This window comes from Phoca vitulina, unplaced genomic scaffold, assembly GCF_004348235.1.
Source record: "Phoca vitulina isolate PV1807 unplaced genomic scaffold, GSC_HSeal_1.0 scaffold21, whole genome shotgun sequence".
Taxonomy (NCBI): Eukaryota; Metazoa; Chordata; class Mammalia; order Carnivora; family Phocidae; genus Phoca; species Phoca vitulina.
The window spans coordinates 22,385,697-22,405,331 of NW_022589724.1; the positions used below are offsets into that span (position 1 = coordinate 22,385,697).

The 19,635-nt window shown below is 41.4% G+C and overlaps 1 protein-coding gene across 4 annotated transcripts in view; it reads right to left on the reverse strand.

The window, feature by feature from the left end:
- The window catches only part of DENND1A (DENN domain containing 1A), a 498,746-nt gene that overhangs the window by 160,854 nt on the left and 318,257 nt on the right, over positions 1-19,635 (reverse strand). For all 4 annotated transcript variants that reach the window (XM_032418251.1, XM_032418250.1, XM_032418252.1 and 1 more), the window contains one exon: positions 17,094-17,195. In XM_032418251.1, coding sequence (XP_032274142.1) covers positions 17,094-17,195 — 102 coding nt within the window. The remainder of the gene's footprint in view (positions 1-17,093; positions 17,196-19,635) is intronic.

The following is a 19,635-nucleotide window of genomic DNA, read 5'->3' on the forward strand; positions in this document are numbered from 1 at the left end:
TCACATATCTATATAAGTTTATATGTGAACTAAAAATCTAAAAAGCCATGGATCAAGCATGAAAAGCATGGACCCTGCAGGGATGCTTTCACTTTCTGTTTTGTGCCCTTCTGATTGCTAGGATCTTTGTGCAGCCTCCCCACTGCTTGGACGAAAGAGACTAAAGTCCTAGCCTGGCCTGCAAGGCCCCGAGTGACCGGCCTCAGCTTCTTTCAGATTCGAGGCCCTGCATCCCCTCCACGGCGTCAGCCACGCTATCTGGGCCCCAGTCACACTGGCCTCTCTCGCACCCCAAGACCTTTGGTAGGCCTACTCCTCTGGAGCTCCTCCCAGCACCATCACCCCCTCGCCCGCAACCCAGTGCCGTCCATAATTTATCACCCGTGTCGTCTGCTGTGGCAGCTGCAAGTGAGGGCTGGAAATGTGCCTTGTGTGACTGAGGAACCGAATGTTTTATTTTATTTTATTCCATTTTAATCAACTAAAATTTAAATAGCCACATGTGAATAGTGGCTACCATACTGGACAATGACTACTCACTCTTCAGGTCTCAGCTCAGACAGAATCACTTCCTGGGCCTGACCCCTCAGAAGAGACCAAGGTTCCCTGTCATAAACTCTCCTGGTACTTCTCCTTCAGAGACACAGAGCAAATGTAATGGTGCCTGTCCCAACAATCCCGTAAATGTCTCTTTTCTATTACACTGTATGTTCTAGGAAGGCAGGAACTAGGACCATCCTCAGTGCTGGCAAAACACCTCAACTAGAGAGTTCTTTTAACAGTCTGACTCAAGCTAGACTGTGCAGGGGGCCCCACTTCTTGCATTAACTGCTCAGTGTCAGAAATGAAGTTAAAAGATTTGTTGTTTTGACCAATAGGACACCCAGCAGCAGCTGGGAGGAGGCAAGAGAGTCACACTTTCTTTCCCCCTTTAAAAATGGCCTGTAAGGACTAAGGCAGTGATTCTTCCTTTCCTGAATAAGCTAGATATCAAGGCTTTGTTATAAGATCTCCCAGGGAATGTCTGGGTCTGGAGAGGGGAGAACAAACTATTGCCTTGTTTTCCCATTTCCAGGGACACACAGACACTGACTTCCTCTGCTACTTTCACATTGGCAGTGAAAAATAGCAGTGTATCTACCGATGCCTTAGTTCTTGCCTCCCATTTGAAGCAAAAAGTCTTGATATGTGAAGGCAATCCCACCCCACTGTCTTTCACAGTAACGGTTTCTGGGAAAACCAGGAATTCATTAGGAGAAAGGAGGAGGAATTAGTATTTATCACACAACGCGCCCCCCCCGCCCCCCCCCCCCACTAGGTACCAAACATCATGGCAGGTGTTTTCATACCCAGCTGTGTTAAAATCTCAGAACTGGGCTAGACAGGCATGATTATCCCCACTCTACAGACAGGTAAAGTGAGGCTCAGCCCCAGTCACACAGCTAGTACAGCGAAGGGCAGAGGCCAAAGTCAAGCCCAAGTCCGTCTTACCCCAAAGTCTGTGCTATTTCTTTGATTCTCACTGCTGCCAGGATTTCTTAAAACCAGCAAATTAGATCTGTCCTTGATACTGGTTTATTTCTTCCCCAACTTAATATATCTCCATTATTGCTTCCTTTCCATTCCTTGCTTTTCTGTTTCTTTCTTGAGAACGTGGTTGTACCTTGACCTCAGTTGGCTTTAATTGCTTCTTCTGCATCCCATTTTCCCCTCAAAAATTCTGGTTCTCCATGGGGGAGTGGGGACTGTGCTAGTTATGTGGAGCTCCAAGCCGGAGCTGGCTCTGACCCTAGGGGCCCAGGTTTCTGCTCCCTCTGTCTCTCCTGACATCTCACTGGTTGAGCATTAAGTCAGAAAGTTAGAGGCAAGCCTTACAATCTAAGCAGCTTTTGTTGGACAAAAGGATCAATTTTCATTATGTGAATGGCTACTTCACTATACGCTATAATGGCTTTGTTGAGCATCTTAAGAACAAACTATCAAGTCCTTAGGATGACATTCTTGGGAATAAAAAAGTACAATTTTAAAACAAAAAGGCCCATTTCCACTATCTGCCAAACAAAGCTCAGGAGGAGTCTTGCACACACTAAAGCACTCCAGCCCCTCCCCATGTGTTTAAAACAAGTACCTCGCATTTTAAACTGAAACACAGCAGCAACAACTTTTGTATTTTTCTACCTATTTGTAATACTCTTCTTCCTCCAAGCACTTTTTTTTTTTTTTTTTTGCCCAGAGGAAGTGAAATTGTCTTTGTTTTCCCTATAAAACAATTTAGCTTTATAACACCACACACACACACACACACACAAACACACACAAAATTAATGCAGCTGAAAATTCTGCCCAAGCTCAAGGAGGCTACAAGCAAGATCTGAGCTCAGAATAAATGTGTATTTATATTATTAGGTGGTCATTCAATAAAAGGATTATTTCTAACCAAATATGTGCATACATGTATGCCTATATACATACATACACATATATATATATATATACATACCCGGGGAGTATTTTCAAAGAAGGGTTTTCTCCCCCATACTTCTGGCAGTTTAGGTTTAAAGGTCAGATTTAAACTATCACCATGTTTCACAATGCAATCTGTGCAGTGCCGCGTAATGAAATGGTTCAGTAAAGGTGCTCGTGGAAATTCTTTTAATTAGGTCTAAGGCTTTTCAGTTGTCAACATGAATAAACCAAGAACCATTCTCTTGCAAACACAAGGCACAAAATACAAATGTAAGTTACCTTTGAAAAAAACAGATATGCACTTGCAAGAGGGAAGTTATACGTGTTTTGTTTTGTTTTTTTTACAACATATCTCCGCCAATTTTTTTTTTTTTAATGCCAACATCTTTCAACAACAAAATGGACTGCAAATCAAAAATAAAAGGGGTTGGTCTATTTCTAATGAACCAGGACACTAATGCCTGGTTCTAATGAAAAGTATTTGTAGAAAGACTAAAGTTAACCATAACTAAAAATGTTTATCAAGAGATTAATGACTTTCTTCATGGGCAAAAGCCACCTATCTATTTAACTATGATTAATTCTATAGATCGGCGGTATTTCAGTCAGAATGTCAATGTCCCAGAATGACTCCTGCAAATTGAATGATATCTATTAAAAATGCACCAAAATGCACTTTTGCCCTCAGCAGCACTATCTGAGACCTAAAAGATGAGCATATCACAGCAGGAACATCATCAAGACTCCGGCTTTTCAAAGCAATGTTGACAAACTAAACTACTCAGATTTGGAATTTTTAGCCATCAGCTCAAAGCTAAATCTAGGGATTGAAACTCGCAAAATGAAAACTGTAAGAACGCGGTAGGTTGCTTGGGGCTGTTGGATTACATTCACACCGAGCTCTGATAGAAAAAGCAAAACTAAATAAACAACTCCAAATATCACCAGCAGCTCAGATTTAGATGGATAGAGAGGTGTTGGCTAAAGCCAACTGGCCTGAGACTTCACGTGGAATGGGGCTGCTCGTAATATACATGTGGAATGGATCAGTGTATCAACCAACCAACGGATGAATGTATGTCTAGCAAACCCTGAGCATGAAAGTACAACACCCAAAAGTGCGCTGATTTTTAGTCTGGGTTCAAATTCTGCCTCAGAGGCTAGCTATTTGCTGGAGGCCTCTAGGCAAGCTACTTAACCTCTTCTCTTCATCTATAAAAAAGGGGGAAAGTACCCCCACCTCCAAGACATTTGTTTCAGAATTGTTATGTAGATTAAATGTCAAGACTTTCAAAGCCTCTAGCACAGTGCCTGGCACATAGTAGGAGCCTAATAGATGGTGACTATTCTTCGACACAACTCAACTCCAAAGCCAAAACCACCCTAGCCATTATTGTAGCATAAAAAAGAATAATGGACTCACAATTAACATTTTCTAGGGCATCAATTACTGAAATGTCACTCATTATGCTAAGCCTGGTGGGTTTATTTAGTGACCCAAACTCGGTGTGTATTTGGGAGTTAATGAAGTGCGTGGTGTTTACAAAGATAAAAGCGGGATTTGCCTCAGCAACAATCCTGGGCTGAATGGATATAGATTTCCATGCTTAGGGATGCAGCCAGGCCGGATCCATGGTGGATCACATGGATACATCCGCACAGAGTGAGATATCTCCCAACGGGATCTGGGCATCTCCACCTCCTCGAGGGAGAAAAAAACAGGAAGGGGGGGGTGGGAAGTGTGTATAATAGATGTGTTTCACAGTGTCCCTGCTGTGATGAACAACTTGATCCACTTACAGTTCCAAACACATGATGCATAAAAGAGCTGACAGAAATTCAATTCTTGCAAAGAAAAGCATCTGCTCTCTAGTGGGAACGGCCAAATATTAAGCAGTTTTAAGGCAGGGCAAAGACCTAGAGGAGCACACATCATTATCTAGATAGCCAGAGTAAAGAAATGCAGAGGATTACAAGCGGACGAACGAAAAAGTAGCCGAGATTCCAAGCATTAATTACCCGGAGTGAAATGATTCAAGTTAAATCTTTGTTACGACAAATATTAAACCCAGCTGTGTTTACGTAGCAGTTGTGAAAAAGAAGAAAAAAAGAAATCCGTGTACAGTATCTGTGAGCTCTGCCAGTTAATTGAATTCGCTGGCAGCATTTCCTCCACCAAGAGCCAAACATCCTCAAAGATAAAATGTAGCTTTTAAACAGACCTGGGGAAACGGAATCAAGAAACTTCAACCAATAAAACACAACTCTTTACTGGTATAAAAGTAAAGTAAAATTCAGTAATGAAAGGAAGGAAGTCTCTTAAACATTTACTGCATTCCAAAGCTTGGAGCTGCGGTTTATTGCTGAGGTCTCTTCTGATGTCCCACAGTGCTCCTGCTCCAGCATCTTTAATGAAGTCCCATAAACCCCCATAAAATACTTGATTGTTGACAAATCATATACACACACTCAAGGCAAGGCCCCACTGGATCATGATGCTCCTTTTCTCTCTCTGCATCAAATTTACAAGTTATGGAGTGGACACTATCATGGAGAGTGGCCAACACAGAACAGAGACCTACAGACAATTACTTAAAAGCATGAGGGATGAGTGACTGGTGACAGGTAGACACCTGAAGACCTACAAACCATGAAGCCCAAAGCCAAAACATTCCAGTGTTTCAGATGAGACGAGGAAAGATGATTTTTCCATCATAAAACTGGTAATAGTCATATTATGGAAAATTTGGAAAATAGGAGAAAAAATGCTAACCCTTAACGTTACTATCTTAATACACTACTGTTGGCAATTTGGAAGGTGTTTTAAAAATCTTTTACTTCTGGGTATCTGGCTGTTTTTCTTCCTTATTCTCATGGTGGATGTATCACTTAATATTCTGCTTTCTTCACTAAATTGTATCTTTGGCATTTCCTGTGTTGCCCATAATCTTCATAACCATCATTTTTAATGACTGTAGGGTACATGCCACTGAATAGCAATAGGTTAGATTACCTTAATTACTCCCCTTAATTTTGGGTATTAAAGTTGCTTCCAACTTCAGCTAACATTAACATAAACAATGCTATTTGGTTAAGTGACTTTCTCCATTTAGAAGTATTTGCCAGAAAGAAAAAACCTTAAAGTCAAATTACTGGGTCAAAAAAGAATACACTTTAATGTCCCATTACATATATCCTCATATAAGAAAGTGTATTACAAAAGAGCACCACTCAGGCTATAGAAAGCATGAAGTAAAAAGTAAGCGGACAGTAAAGGCTTCCACATATATGTGCATACACAAAAGCCTACAAATTCCAGGCCAACGAATATTAAAAAGGACTCTAACTGAGCCATGGGAAATCTTGTTCTCCAGTAATAAAATGTGGTATGTCCACATCACTGGAAGCCTGGAAGAGTTTGAACTCCCTTTTATCAAGCTTTTTAAAAGCCCTACAATCTATGTACTGGCTAAGCAGCTTACACTTAATACTCATTTTTTTTTATATAAAGATTTTATTTATTTACTTGACAGAGAGAGACACAGCGAGAGAGGGAACACAAGCAGAGGGAGCAGGAGAGGGAGAAGCAGGCTTCCCACTGAGCAGGGAGCCGGATGCGGGGCTCGATCCCAGGACCCTGGGATCATGACCTGAGCCGAAGGCAGACGCTTAACCATCTGACCCACCCAGGCGCCCTGGTACTCTTTTTTTTTTTAAATTATTTATTTATTTATTTATTTATTTATTTATTTATTATAATAATTTTTTTTTTAGGGGGAGTAGAAGCAGAGAGGGAGGGAGAGAGAGAGAGAATCTCAAGCAGGCTCCATGCCCAACACGGAGCCTGATGCAGAGTTTGATCTCACGACCCTGAGATCATGACCTGAGCTGAAATCAAGAGTAGGATGCTTAATCGACTGAGCCACCCAGGTGCCCCTACACTTAATACTCTTGAAGGAACAAGAGATGTTATTTAAAATTTAGGGAAGAAACAGGTGAAGAGTGCTTACTTAAAAGGCTGTGGAGGGAGGGGACATTATGTTTTTGTTCTCTGCACCCTGGTGGCCTTGAGATAAACATGAAGTCTATAAGCAGGCATGGAGATCAATAAGAGATGGACTATTCTTGCAACATTCCTCCTCCAAAATCCACAGCTGGGGAACAATACAATATTGTCAGTAAGAAATGTTGTATCTGGGGACGCCTGGGTGGCTCAGTCGTTAAGCATCCGCCTTCGGCTCAGGTCATGATCCCAGTGTCCTGGGATCGAGTCCCACATCGGGCTCCCTGCTCCACAGGGAGCCTGCAAAAAAAAAAAAAAAAGAAAAGAAAAAAAGAAAGGTTATATCTGTAAATCTCATGGAACCCAACAAAATACAACGGTATTAGCCTTGTCCATCTGTCTAGGTACCTAGTAGAAAGCCAGAACCACCCTATGTCTAAAGTTACCCCTTTACCCATGTTCATAAATCACATGAAAATCAACAGTGCTATTCTGAAAGCTACTCAATATTGGAGGCTCCTTTTTAAAATTCATTTCCAAGTCCTCTTCTTTTTAAAAATTACCTTGAGTCATAACGGATATATGACAGAATGCATACAAAACACAGTTTGAGGAGTTTTGACAAAGGTATGCCACCTGTGTAACCACCACCACAATCAAGAAACAGAATGCTTCCTTCACCCCAAAATGTTCCTTGGTGCCCCTGTCAGTCAGTCCCCGTCCTCCCCATCCCAGCCTTCATCCACCACAGAACAGCTTTCTCTCTTCTAGAATTTTACATAAATAAAATCATATAGTATATTCTCTTACGTCTGGCTTCTTTTGCTCAGTGTAAGATAGTTCAGATTCACCCATGTTGTTGAACAGATCAATTGTTTCTTTCTACTGCTGAGTAGTATTCCTTTGTTTATACGTTCACCAGTTGAAGGACACTTGGGTTATTTCCAGTTTTTGGTGATTATGAAAAAAGCTGCTTAAAGACATTCACATACATGTATTTGTGTGCACGTAAGTTTTAATTTTCTTGGGTGAATACCCAGGAGTGAAATACTTTGTCAAAGAGTAAACATAGGTTTAAGATACACATTTATAAGAAATGCAGTCATTTTATTTTGGTCATACCAGTGGGTATATGGCGGTATGCTCATTGTGTTACTAATCTGCTCCTTCAAGGGTTGTGTGCACTGGCCATTTGAATATCTTTTACTGTTAAGTGTCTCTTCAATCTTTCACTACTTTTTAATTGGACTGTCTCCTTATTACTGAGTCTGAGGGTTCTTTGTATATTCTGGGAAAAAAACCTTTTTCATATATACATATGGAGAATATTTCAGTGTATGGCTTGCTTCTTCATTTTTTCAATGGTGCCTTTTGAAAAAGATAAGCTTTTATTTTTATGAGGTTTAAGTGATCACTTTTTCTTTTATGATGTGTGCTTTTTCTGTCTTATCTGAGAAATCTTTGCCTATCCCAAGTTCACGAAGATTTTCTTCTCTATTTTCTTCTACTTATTTTATAGTTTTTGCTTCTGGGTTTCGGTCCATAATCCATTTTGAGCTAATATTTACATGAGGTAAAAGTCGAGATTCACTTTGTTGTGGTAGCATCTGTTAAAAAAAAAACCCCTATCATTTCTCTACTGAATTACTTTGGCGTATTTGTTGGAGATCCACTGGCCATTTACATGTGGGTCTAATTCTGAAATACTTGTTGTGTTCTATTGAACTATATATCTGGACAAGCTACATTTATTATAACTGCATAGTAAGTCTTGAAAGTAGGTAATGTAAGTCCTACAACTTTGTTCTTTTTCAACAGTGTTTCGGCTATTCCAGATCTGTCGCATATTCATACACATTTCAGAATTAGCTTGTCAAGTTGGTTTTTTTTTCTTTTTAAGCCATCTGGAATTTGGGTTGGGAATATATTGAATCTATAGATCAATTCAGGGAAAATTAACATCTTTAAAATGTTGAGTCTTCCAATCCAAAACATGGAATATCTCTCCATTTGTTTAGGTCTTTTAAATTTTTTCTCAGAAATATTTTATAGCTTTTGGTATACAAATTTTACATATATTTTGTTAAATTTATTCCTAAATATTTTGTGTTTTGTATGCTATTTTTAGTGGCACTTTAAATTTTTCATTTTCCAACTGCTTATTACTAGTATATAGAAATATATTTGTCTTATATACTGACCTTATCCTGCATGCTTGCTAAACTCATTTATGAGACTCCTTAGGATTTTCCATATACATGGATCATGTCTGAATGAAGACAGTTTTACTTCCTCCTTTCTAATATTTCGGGTTTTTCTTTTCCTTGTCTTAGCGAACTGGTTAGAACCACCAGTCAATGCCGGACAGAAATGGGAAGAGCAGATATCCTTTTTTTGGTTCTCATTCTGAGAGGAAGAGCATTCTATTCTTTCACCATTAAGTAAGATGTTAGCTGTAGGTTTTTTCTAGATGCTCTTGATCACAACGGGGATACCTAGTTTGTGAAGATCTCTTAATCATGATGGGTGCTGAGTTTTTCCTAAAATAATTTGTCGGTATGTTTTGATACCATTTTTCTTTTTTAGTCTGTTGATATGGTAAACTAGATTGATTGATTTTCAAATATTTAGCCAATCTATATTCATTTGGTCACCATGTATTGTTAATATTTTATTAAAGATTTTTACATCTATATTTATGAGGTATATTGGCCAGTAGTTTTCTTTTCTTGTAAATTCTTCATTTGGTTTTCATGTCAGAGTAATGCTAACCTCATAAAGTAAGTAGGGAAGTGTTCCTTTCCCCTTTATTTTCTTTTTTGTCCCCCCTTTATTTTCTCAAAAAGTTAGCGTAAGATGCTATCTGTTCTTAAGTGCATGATAGAATTAATGAAACTATCTGGAACTGGAATTTTCCCTGTGGGAGTTTTAATTACAAATTCAAATTTACTTAATAGAAATAGTGCTATTTTTCTTATCGTGTAACTTTCTGTAATTTGTGTATTTCCAAGAATGTTTATTCTACCTAATTTATCAAAAATTATAGGCATCAAGTTCTTTATAATCATTCCCTTATTTGCTTTTCTCTTTCCTTTTTAAAAAATATCCTATTTATTTTGGAATAGTTTTAGACTTCCAGAAAAGTTGCAAAGATGTTACAGAGAGCGCCCATACACTCCACACTCTGTTTCGGTTTCACCGAGTAGGTCTTATATTATCACAGTACATTTGTCAAAACTGAGAAGTCAATGCTGGCACATCATTAACTCAATTCCAAACGTTATTGTGATTTCACCGATTTTTCCATTAATGTCCTTTTCCTATCCCAGTATCCAGTCCAGAATTCCACCTTGTGTTCAGCTTGTGCCTCAGTCTTTCCTATGTTTTTTTTTTTTTTTTTTTTTTTAGGACCCTGACAGTTTTGAGAAGTACTGAGCAGGTATGTTATAGAATGTCCCTCAATTTGAGTTTAACAGAAGTTTTTGTCATTATTTGACTGGGTTTTTGGAAAGAATACCAGAGGTCATGTATCCTCATCGTATCAAGGTCACGTGATATCCACACGACATCACCGGTGATGTTAATCGCTTGAAGTAGTGTTTGACATTTGTCCGCTCAAGTTACACTTTTTCCCTTTCCCTACTCCATTTCTTGGAAATGAGTCACTAAGTCCAGCCCACGCTCGTGTGTGTGTGTGTGTGTGTGTGTGTGTGTGAGCGGGAGAGGGGTGAGCGGGATTAAGCTCCTTCTCCTAGAGAGGCGAGTATCTACAGATATTATTTGGAATTCCTCTATGAGGAAGATTTGCCTCTCGTCCCCCATCCACTCTCTTTTGGTTGGCATTTGCACCGTGTATCTTTTCCATCATTTTACTTTTCATCTACCTGACTCTTTAAAATGAAATTCTTGTGGACAGCATACAACTGGGTCCTGATTATTTATGTAATTTATTACTCTCCTTTAATTAAGAGTATTTAGACAATATACGTTTAATGTAATAATCAATATAGTTAGGAAAGTTAGCAGGATGATAGATTTACCCATTTGTTCCATCTGTGTTTGGTTCCTTTATCCTCCCCCCTCCCCCCAAATGTTTTGGATTTTTAATGTTGGCTTATTAGCTACATGTTTTTTTCCCCCTTAGTGGCCCCTCTAAGAGTTACAGTATACATCTTTAACTTAATAGTCTACCTTCAAATAATGTTATATCAGTTTACATAGAATTTAAGAATCTTTAAACAGTGTACTTCCTTTCTCCATCCCCACCCTGTCCTCTGTGCTACCGTTACCATATATTTTACTTCTACCCATGTTACAACACATAATACATTGGTATTATTTTTACTTTACTCAGTTGTCTTTTGTAGAAACTAAAAATGAGAAAAGAAGTCTGTTATATTTACCTACATACTAACTATTGCTGGCACTCTTCCCTCCCATTTTTCTTCTGAAGAACTTCCTTTAACATTTCTTGTAGTGTCTGCTGACAATGATTTTCTCTCACTTTTTTTCTCTGAATAGGTCTTAATTTTGCCTTCATTCTTGAAGGATATTTTCATCCTATTGAAGGACATTGATTTATAGGTTGACAAAAATTTTCCTTCATTACTTTTAAAATGTCATTCCATTATCTCCTGGCTTATGCAGCTTCTTATAATTAGTCTTCCGTCATTACTTCTTTCTTTTATATAATGTGTCTTTTTTCTCCAGCTAATTTTAAGCCTTTCTATTTATCACTGCTTTTGAGTAATTATCATTTTGGGCTTTTGTGTGGTTTTGTTTGGATCTACTATGCTTGTGGTTTGTTGAGCTTCTCAGGACTCTGACTTTACAATTTTCATCAAAAGTAAAAAAAAAAAAAAAAAAGCTATAATCTTTAAATAATTTTTTCTGTCTTTCCCTACTTTCTTCTCCTTAGGATGATAAGTGTTTTAGTCCTCTTAATATTGTGCTATGGGTCCTTGAGGTTCCATTAACCTTTTCCTGTCTTTTCTCTTTCTCTGCTTCATACTGGCTAATTTTCATTGCTATGTTTTTCAAGTTCCCTCATCTTTTATGTGGTGGTGTCTAATATCCACTTAAACCTTAGTGAAATACTCATTCCAGGTATGATATTTTCCACGTCTACATGTTCCTTTTCAGTCTTTTTATATTTTCTGTTTCTCTTCTCATTTAATTCAGGTCTTCCTCTAAATTCACAAGCATATTTATAATCTTTATATCTTAAGGTCTTTGCTAATTCCACCATATCTGTCATTTCCAAGCTTGTTTCTATTAACTGGTTTTTCTCTTGGCTATGGGTTACATTTTTCTAATTCTCAACATTTCTTGTACCTTTACAATAGGATGGCAGATACTGTAAATGTTATACTGTTGGGTGTGGATTTTACTGTCTTTTTTATTTTTTAAGATTTTTAATTTTTTAAAAATTAAATTCTACACCCAATGTGGGGCTCAAACTCACAACCCCGAGATTAAGAGTCACATGCTCCACTGACTGAGTCAGCCAGGCACCTCTATTTGTCTTCTTTTAAAGAGGGTTGAAGTTTATTTTGACAGAAAGTTGAATTTCTTGCATATCTGACCTTTTCTTTTTAAAGAAATAGTTTTGCTTGGGGCGCCTGGGTGGCTCAGTCGTTAAGCGTCTGCCTTCGGCTCAGGTCATGGTCCTGGGGTCCTGGGATCGAGCCCCACATCGGGCTCCCTGCTCAGCGGAGAGCCTGCTTCTCCCTCTCCCACACCCCTGCTTGTGTTCCCTCTCTCGCTGTCTCTCTCTCTGTTAAATAAATAAATAAAATCTTTAAAAAAAAAAAAAAAAAAGAAATAGTTTTGCTTAAAACTTTCACTGAAGTTTACAGACATAAAGTACACATAACATTGGTGTTCAGCTTGATGAATTCTTGCCCAATACCAGTAACTGGTATTAAACAACAACAACAACACCCCAGCATGTTGCCAGCATTCCCGAAGCCCTCTCTTAAGCTCCTCAAAGCTTGCTGTTAAGCTTTGTGAGGGCAAGGCTAAAATTATCTTTACTCTAGAGCCAACTCAGAGTACTACCAAGGCATGGCCTCCTGTGGTCTCTAACAATTGCTCCGAGTGATCAACAAGATCTCCTTACGCTGGTTGGTCAGAATTTGAATGTCTCCTACTCTGTGTGAGCTCCACCCTACACATGGGCAGGCCCAGTCTTCAGCACATTAGTCAAGAGGACCTGATTCCGATTTCTGGAGCTCTTTTGATGAGTGGCTTCCAGTCTGGTACTCTGATCCACAAATGTAAACCACCTCTCCCTCGATCTCTGACCCTTCAACTCAGCAAGACTGTTGTGCTTTGCTGGGGATCCCCCGCCTCGTGGCACCACGGTCCAGCAATGTCTCAACGCAAAAAGCCAGGGGAGATGGTAGGCCTCCCTTTACTTGTTTCCATTCAATGTCCTGAACTGCCTGTTGTCCAACATGTGAAAACTGTTGTTTTTATATCTGTCCAGAGTTCTAGTTGTTAATGGTGGGAGGATAAAGCCAGTTCCAATTATTCCATCATGGCTAGAAGCAGAACAAAGGCCTCTTTTAATAAAATTTCGAGCATGGGTGCCATGTTTTGCAAGATTTCATCTACCAAAATAACCCAATCCATATGTCCCATCCACCCTTCCATCTATCTATTCAGTCGCTGCTACATCTCTGTGAAGCAAAGATGAATAAAACTTAATTCCTGCCCTCACAGAACTGATAATTTTAAAAGGTAAAGCCAGAAATGTGTAATAAATGATATTGCTGGGTGACAAGTATAATTAACACAATCAATACAAGGAGCTCTGAAGACATAGAGAAAGATACAGTCAAATTACTTGGAGAGGTCAGGGAAGGTTTTTACTATTTATTTATTTACTTTTTTTTTTTTTTTTTAAGTAGGCTCCACACCCACCCTGAGGCTTGAACTCGCCACCCTGAGATTAAGAGTCGCATGCTCTACTGACTGAGCCAGCCAGGTGCCCCGGGGAAGGTTTTTATAGCCTCACCTTTAGAGTTAGTCTTGAAGAATGAGTAAGAGACTGACAGGTGAGATGGGACATTCCGGGGGTGGGGTGGGGGGAAGAAACTGTATGCAAAGTTTGAAGTTTTATAAAATAACTTGTGAGGTTTGGAGAACTAGTTAACAGTTCCAAATACCTATAATAAAGGGTTTGGAGCTGGGAGGGGAGTGAGTTAAAGCTATGGGAAAACACAGGAGGGTCAGAACCTGAAGGAGGACCCTGAATGCCATGATCATCATCATTTGCACCCATAAATCATTACCACTACCATCTATCATACACGTAGGATATATGTTTTACATATATTATATACATTACATTCAATTCCCACAACAACCTATGAGGAAACGAAGGCTCAGAGAGCTTAAGGAATTTTGACCGAGATCACACGGCTAGTAAGTGAAGAAGCCAGGATTTAAACACACGTCTGTCTGATTTCAAAGCCAACAAAAGGAATTTGCCTCTAAGCTATAGGCACTGGGAAGTTCGGGGAGGATATTTTATCTTTCAAAGTTTTGTTTTGTTTTTTTAGTTTTTTAATTATATTCATTGATGGAGTGGTTTTAAGAGGGAAATATAGTTAGATTTATTTTTGGAAAGGTCGCTGTGGTGCAAGAGGAGGAAGGGCTGGATTCTGAAGACCAAGTTCGGAGGCTGCTGATAATAGTGCAGGAGAGAAATAAGAGCTTGGATTAGGTGGTGTAGGGAGAGATGGGGAAGAGGATTTGACAAATAGTTTAAGAAGCAGAATTTGTCAGATGCTGTCAACAGGCCGCTCTGACAAAAGGGGAAATTGTGAGGTCAACTGTGGATATGCTGGTACCCTAAAAGTACCTGGACCTGTGCTGAATGCAGGGGACACAGAGAAGCACAGAATGTGATTTCTTCTCTCAAGGATGTGATAGTTCACATAGCCTTTTAGAATCATATTTGTGTGTTCCACTGAAACACAAATACCTTACAGACCACATTCCCTCTCCATTACTATATCTTTGGAATCTTTAATGGGTCTAGAGCCCCGTGCTGGAACATCATTGTAGAACACTCTCAACCCTGCCACAAACCAACTTGCAAATGAAGAGGACCTTTTCATGTAGGCTGAGGACTGTTAAGGAACCAACTGTCCTCTAACTCTGGCTGTAACTACTAACAATAATTTTATGAAAAACAAATGCAGGTACCTTTTATTGAACACTGACAATGTGTGAGCAGTGTCCCAAGCATTTGAGGAACATAACCATCTCATTTATTTGCTACAGCAATCCTAACTACAGGGCTCATACTCCTCCTTCCAAGATGGGAGACTGAGCTCAGAGACAAAAAATAACTTGCTCACATTCCTTTGGTTCCCTGAGACCACTTCACTGATCATTTAAAAAGCATCTTGAGGGGGGGACACCTGGGTGGCTTGGTCGGTTAAGCATCCAACTTGATTTCGGCTCAGGTCAGGATCTCAGGGTAGTGAGACTGAGCCCCACGTCAGGCTCCGTGTTGCGTATGCAGCCTGCTTAAAATTCTCTCTCTCCCTCTTCTCTGCTCCTCCCCCACCCACTTGTGTACGATCTCGCACACACATGCTCAGATGTGTGCTCCCTCTCTAAACAAACAAACAAACAAACAATCTTGGAGTGTGCCACCTTCAGGAAGCCTCTATTACCTGTCTCCCAAATTTTCTCATCCCCCCGGGCCCTTCTGTGCCTGATTCCTATTCCCCTTGTGGCCCCTATTATGCTATATCGTGATATAGATGTAATTTACATATCTTTTTTCCCCTACTTTCCTGTCTGAAAGAAAGGACTAGATCTGCTTTATCTTTGCTGCCTAATGCCCAGCACTGGGTCAGAGCACTGCAAAGGGCCAGTCCATCCTACTACATGGTTTCTTAACCACCAGTCACTCACTCTGGGCCGTCCCAGGGCTCCTGGCCATTCCTAGGCTCACTTGCCATATTCACTCAGGAGCTACAAGGTCCATACCTCTGGCACCCATGGCTTAAAGGAAAAGCTCTCCCACTGAAAGGGAACCAGGGTGGAAACCACATATTCTTTGGACCAAGAGAACTCAAACTGTGGTCAGGAGGACCTAAGATCCCAGGCCCATACCCTGTCTAGACAGGAAGAGCAAACCTAACAGTGTCTGTTGCTTTCATTTTTCCTGCTTCTGCCATCTCTCTGCTGTAGAAGGGGGGCAGTATATAAGGAGAGGAGGCAGCGTGGGGCTTTGGGGGTGTTGAATCTCAGCTCTGCCGCAGCCAGCCGTATGACCTATGGCAAGGCATGTGCTCTCTGAGGCTCTTTACCCCTGTGAAAAGGAGAGAGAACACCTCCTCCATTGGGCTATGATGCTAACTGAATGCGATCCCTGAATGCAGCAGGCCCTAGAGAGGCAATGGGGACCTCTTGGCTCTCAGGAGTGAGGGAGTTGGGTTTGCCTCCTGGCTCCTCCTCTTTCTAGCTTGGTGAGTAAAGTGGGAATAAGGAAAATACCTTCCTCAGAGCAGTGTGAAGAGGAAATGAGAGGCCAATAATGAGCTCTTAGCACAGTGCTCAGCTTGGAGGAAGTCAGTTAATGGCAGCCATTGTTTAATTAGGCTACGAATGGAATATCTTTATATTGCACAAATGACTCCCCCAAATCTTATACTGAGTTAAGAGTGGAGGAGTTTGAAACCATGTTGCAAGCCATTCATCAACAAACAGCAATCTCTTCCAGATAGCTAACCCCAAGGGGCCGTCAGGACTCCTCGCAATAATGGAGCTCCCCCTCCCATGACATAAACCTAGCGACACAAACCCAATTCCATGTCAGCACACATGGCCAGGAACATCTACTCCTTTCAGTCTGGAAGCCAGAATAACTTTACAGATCTTCTAGCAGACAGAGCCATGGAGGTCAAACCAGAAACATCAAAACCATATTTCCCAGGGAGTCCCAAACCTCCTCATTCACATGGACAAGGGGGAGACTGGGTCTACTTCAAACAGCTGCCCATGAGGCCACCCGAGTAGTAACATTGAGACTAGCGTGTGGTCATGTGTTAGCGTGGCAAATGTGGCAGCCAGTTGCTTTTGCTAAAGTGAGCTCGCTATCTGGTTAGACCTAAGGTAACAAAGATTTATGGGACACGGAACCACAGAGCACTGTCAGCAGACACCCTGCTACATGGAAAAACGGCTGTTTGATGATGGTCCAGGAGAGAAATGTAGACCTGAAGTGCCCCATGTCGCTCACATGGAAAGCCCTCTGGTCCCCCTTCAGTGGGGTTGCCCAGGGGAAGCTGTCTGATTCTCTGGACATGGCAATGTGCTGGAGAGGGACAGCAAGACCCCCAGACTCCCCGGCTCCCACAGAAAGAGGAACTGAGGAGACCTGGGGATTGCTTCACAGCCCTCCAGATGCAAGTTATCAGAGCGAAGCAAGACTAAAGAAATGAACCACCCTCCAACTTTCTCCACTGAGACAAAGGGGGCAGAGACAGCAGAGATAGAAACAACCACAGCAGTCTCCCTTCCTTCCCCTTCTCTAAAATCACATCCACGTCCCCTCCCCCAACTCACAGGAGTGAGACCTCAAGAGTTCATTACCCACCACATCATTTGGGAGGCTCTGGAGGTCATCAAAGGGAGTTTCCAGGGTGTTGGTGTCCACGTTGAGGATCACGACATCATCTAGGGCCATGTTTCTGACTTTCTGCAAATAAAAAATTTCCAAGAGAAAAAAATCATTGAAGCACCATGAGGCCACAGATACTTCCACTGGCCCTCTCTGGGGAAGGGGCATAAGGAAGAACAGTGACAAAGGCTTTGACAAAGGCTCATTTTGTGGCAGGCCCAATGCTAGGTGGTTCACATTTTCTGAGTCCTTTTAACTGTCACAAAAACTCTATAAGCTTTATAGTCATCCCCAAGTCCCAGGAGTGGAAAGGGTTTCACAGAGATGAAGCTGACTAAGTTAACATGCTCAGGTCACACAGCTAGGAAGAGAGATCTTTACACTCCAACATTATTTTTTTCTTATATTTTCTTTTCTTTTTTTTTTAAAACAGTAGAAGCTGCAGTCTAAAGCTCTGGCCCCCAGGAACTCTTGATGTACAGCTAGGCCCTTATGACACCCACATTCAACCCATCCCCTTTCATTTACCAAAAGCTACTTGCCCATCTCTCTTTTGGACCTTGTCATGCTTGGGTATGGAATATGGTGTATGGCCTAGTGTTAACATTTAACGTTTCCCTTAAACACTTAGTAGGAAGGTCACACTTTCAGTTGGGTCCCATTTTCCATAGAAACCCAGTTAGTGAGTCAAGGCTCGGAGGCTCTGGCCATCTATTATTCTACTGGCTAGTGATGGAGAGGGTAAGGGAGACATGCTTACTGGGTCCACATGTCTGTGCCCCGGGGAGGAAGGGATAGGTAAATACGGAGAAAGGAAAAGTCCACCATCTGGGAGCAACTCTCCACAGACTGTAGAAGTATGAGATTATGTGTAGCCTGAGTTTTTCATTTCTAATCATGCTATTCACTCACTACTGGAATCCACCTCCATTTTTCTCCTGCTGCCCCACCACTCCCAATCTCATTCAACCCTCTTCTCTCAAATATCAAAGCTCATTCCCTTAGAGTCTAGAACTTCAGAACTGCTGTCTTTATCCCACTTGGCCTTGGTTAATTAGAAAGACCTTCCAGTTCCCAAACTGGAATATTTGTGGGTGTGAAGGACAACATAATATGCCAGGGCAAAAGACATACAGTGGGACATATGGCCACCTTACATATATAAGGGATCAATCTGTTAGCTGCCCTCTGAGGCACTGCATATGACCGTGCAGATGTGCACTGCCCAAGGACGCCCAGCCAGCCAGCTGGGGCTGAAATCTGCTAAGCTGCATGCCTAGGTCAGGGGTGGTGGCGGTGGGAGGAAGGAGATGCCTTTTCCTAATTCATCCAAGAGAACTGCATAGCCTAGTGTTGGGGCTGGACCATCTATGGCTGCTAAAGCCAGAGTCTGCTAACAACCTAGAAATGGACAATTATAATACAGAATATATAATAATATAATATAAACTAGAAGCCTACTGGTGTTTTATACTTTATCTCATTTAACTCTTACCAAACTCTGCGAAGTGCATGTTATTACCCTCATTTTACGTACCTGGAGAAAAAGGAGGCTCAGAGAGGTGAGGTAAGGGGCGGAGGTAATAGCACGGGCTACCTCCACAGCTATGTTCCCATGGCACCACACCGTCAGCCCCCCTGTCATAGGGCACCTCAGTGAGACCTCCACAGAGCCCTTGTCACTGAGCCCCAGCACCCCCCTGCCTGCCTGCCTTCCTCTACTGGGGTGTGGGCTCCTTCAGGGGCTCATCCGTTTGGCTCACCACTGCATGATGACCAGCACCCAAAATGATTGGCACCTGGTAAGCACTTAGTAATACTGGTTGATGCTTATTCTCTCAAACAGCAGTCTCTAGGACAGAACACGGTACTTAAGTAAACATTTTAAGATTCCTCCCAGCAGGAGGGTGGAGCTGAGCTGCTTAGAAGCCTCCTATGGTTGAAAATGGTCTCAGGTGGCAGCATCCTGGGTCCCTCCCACCGAACACACCTAGGAGCCTCAAACTCCTTTTGCTACTGAGTCTTCCAAGCCACCAGGGGCTAGCCCACAAACCTCTCAATCCACTCACCATTTCCTAAGTGTTCGCTATGGGCTGAGAACTGCAGAGAAGGGACAAAATTGCCTCCTTACAAGTTTATTCTGCCCTCCAAACCCCAACACTCACATTAATTGACTGCTTTGTTTACAGGGTAAAAAGCTATCAGCCAAGAGCCTTGAGAATAACACAAATCACTAGTGTTTCACAAAGCACAATCCCCACTTTTCAGATGAGAACATTAAGACTCATGGTGAACTGTCCAGGGCTCCTTTGCTGCCTCGTTTTTCAGTCCAGCAGATTAAACACCTAGTGGTGTGCTGGCAGGAAGTTACACAACAGCCTCTACAACGACCCTTTTCACTCCTCTCACCGGTCAGAGCCCACACAGATCCTTTTGGATTTGACAATTTAGCTGGAGACAAAGTATCACCATTTCTGCCCCAGGAATGAGAAACAGGCTCAGAGAGGTGAAGTGGCTT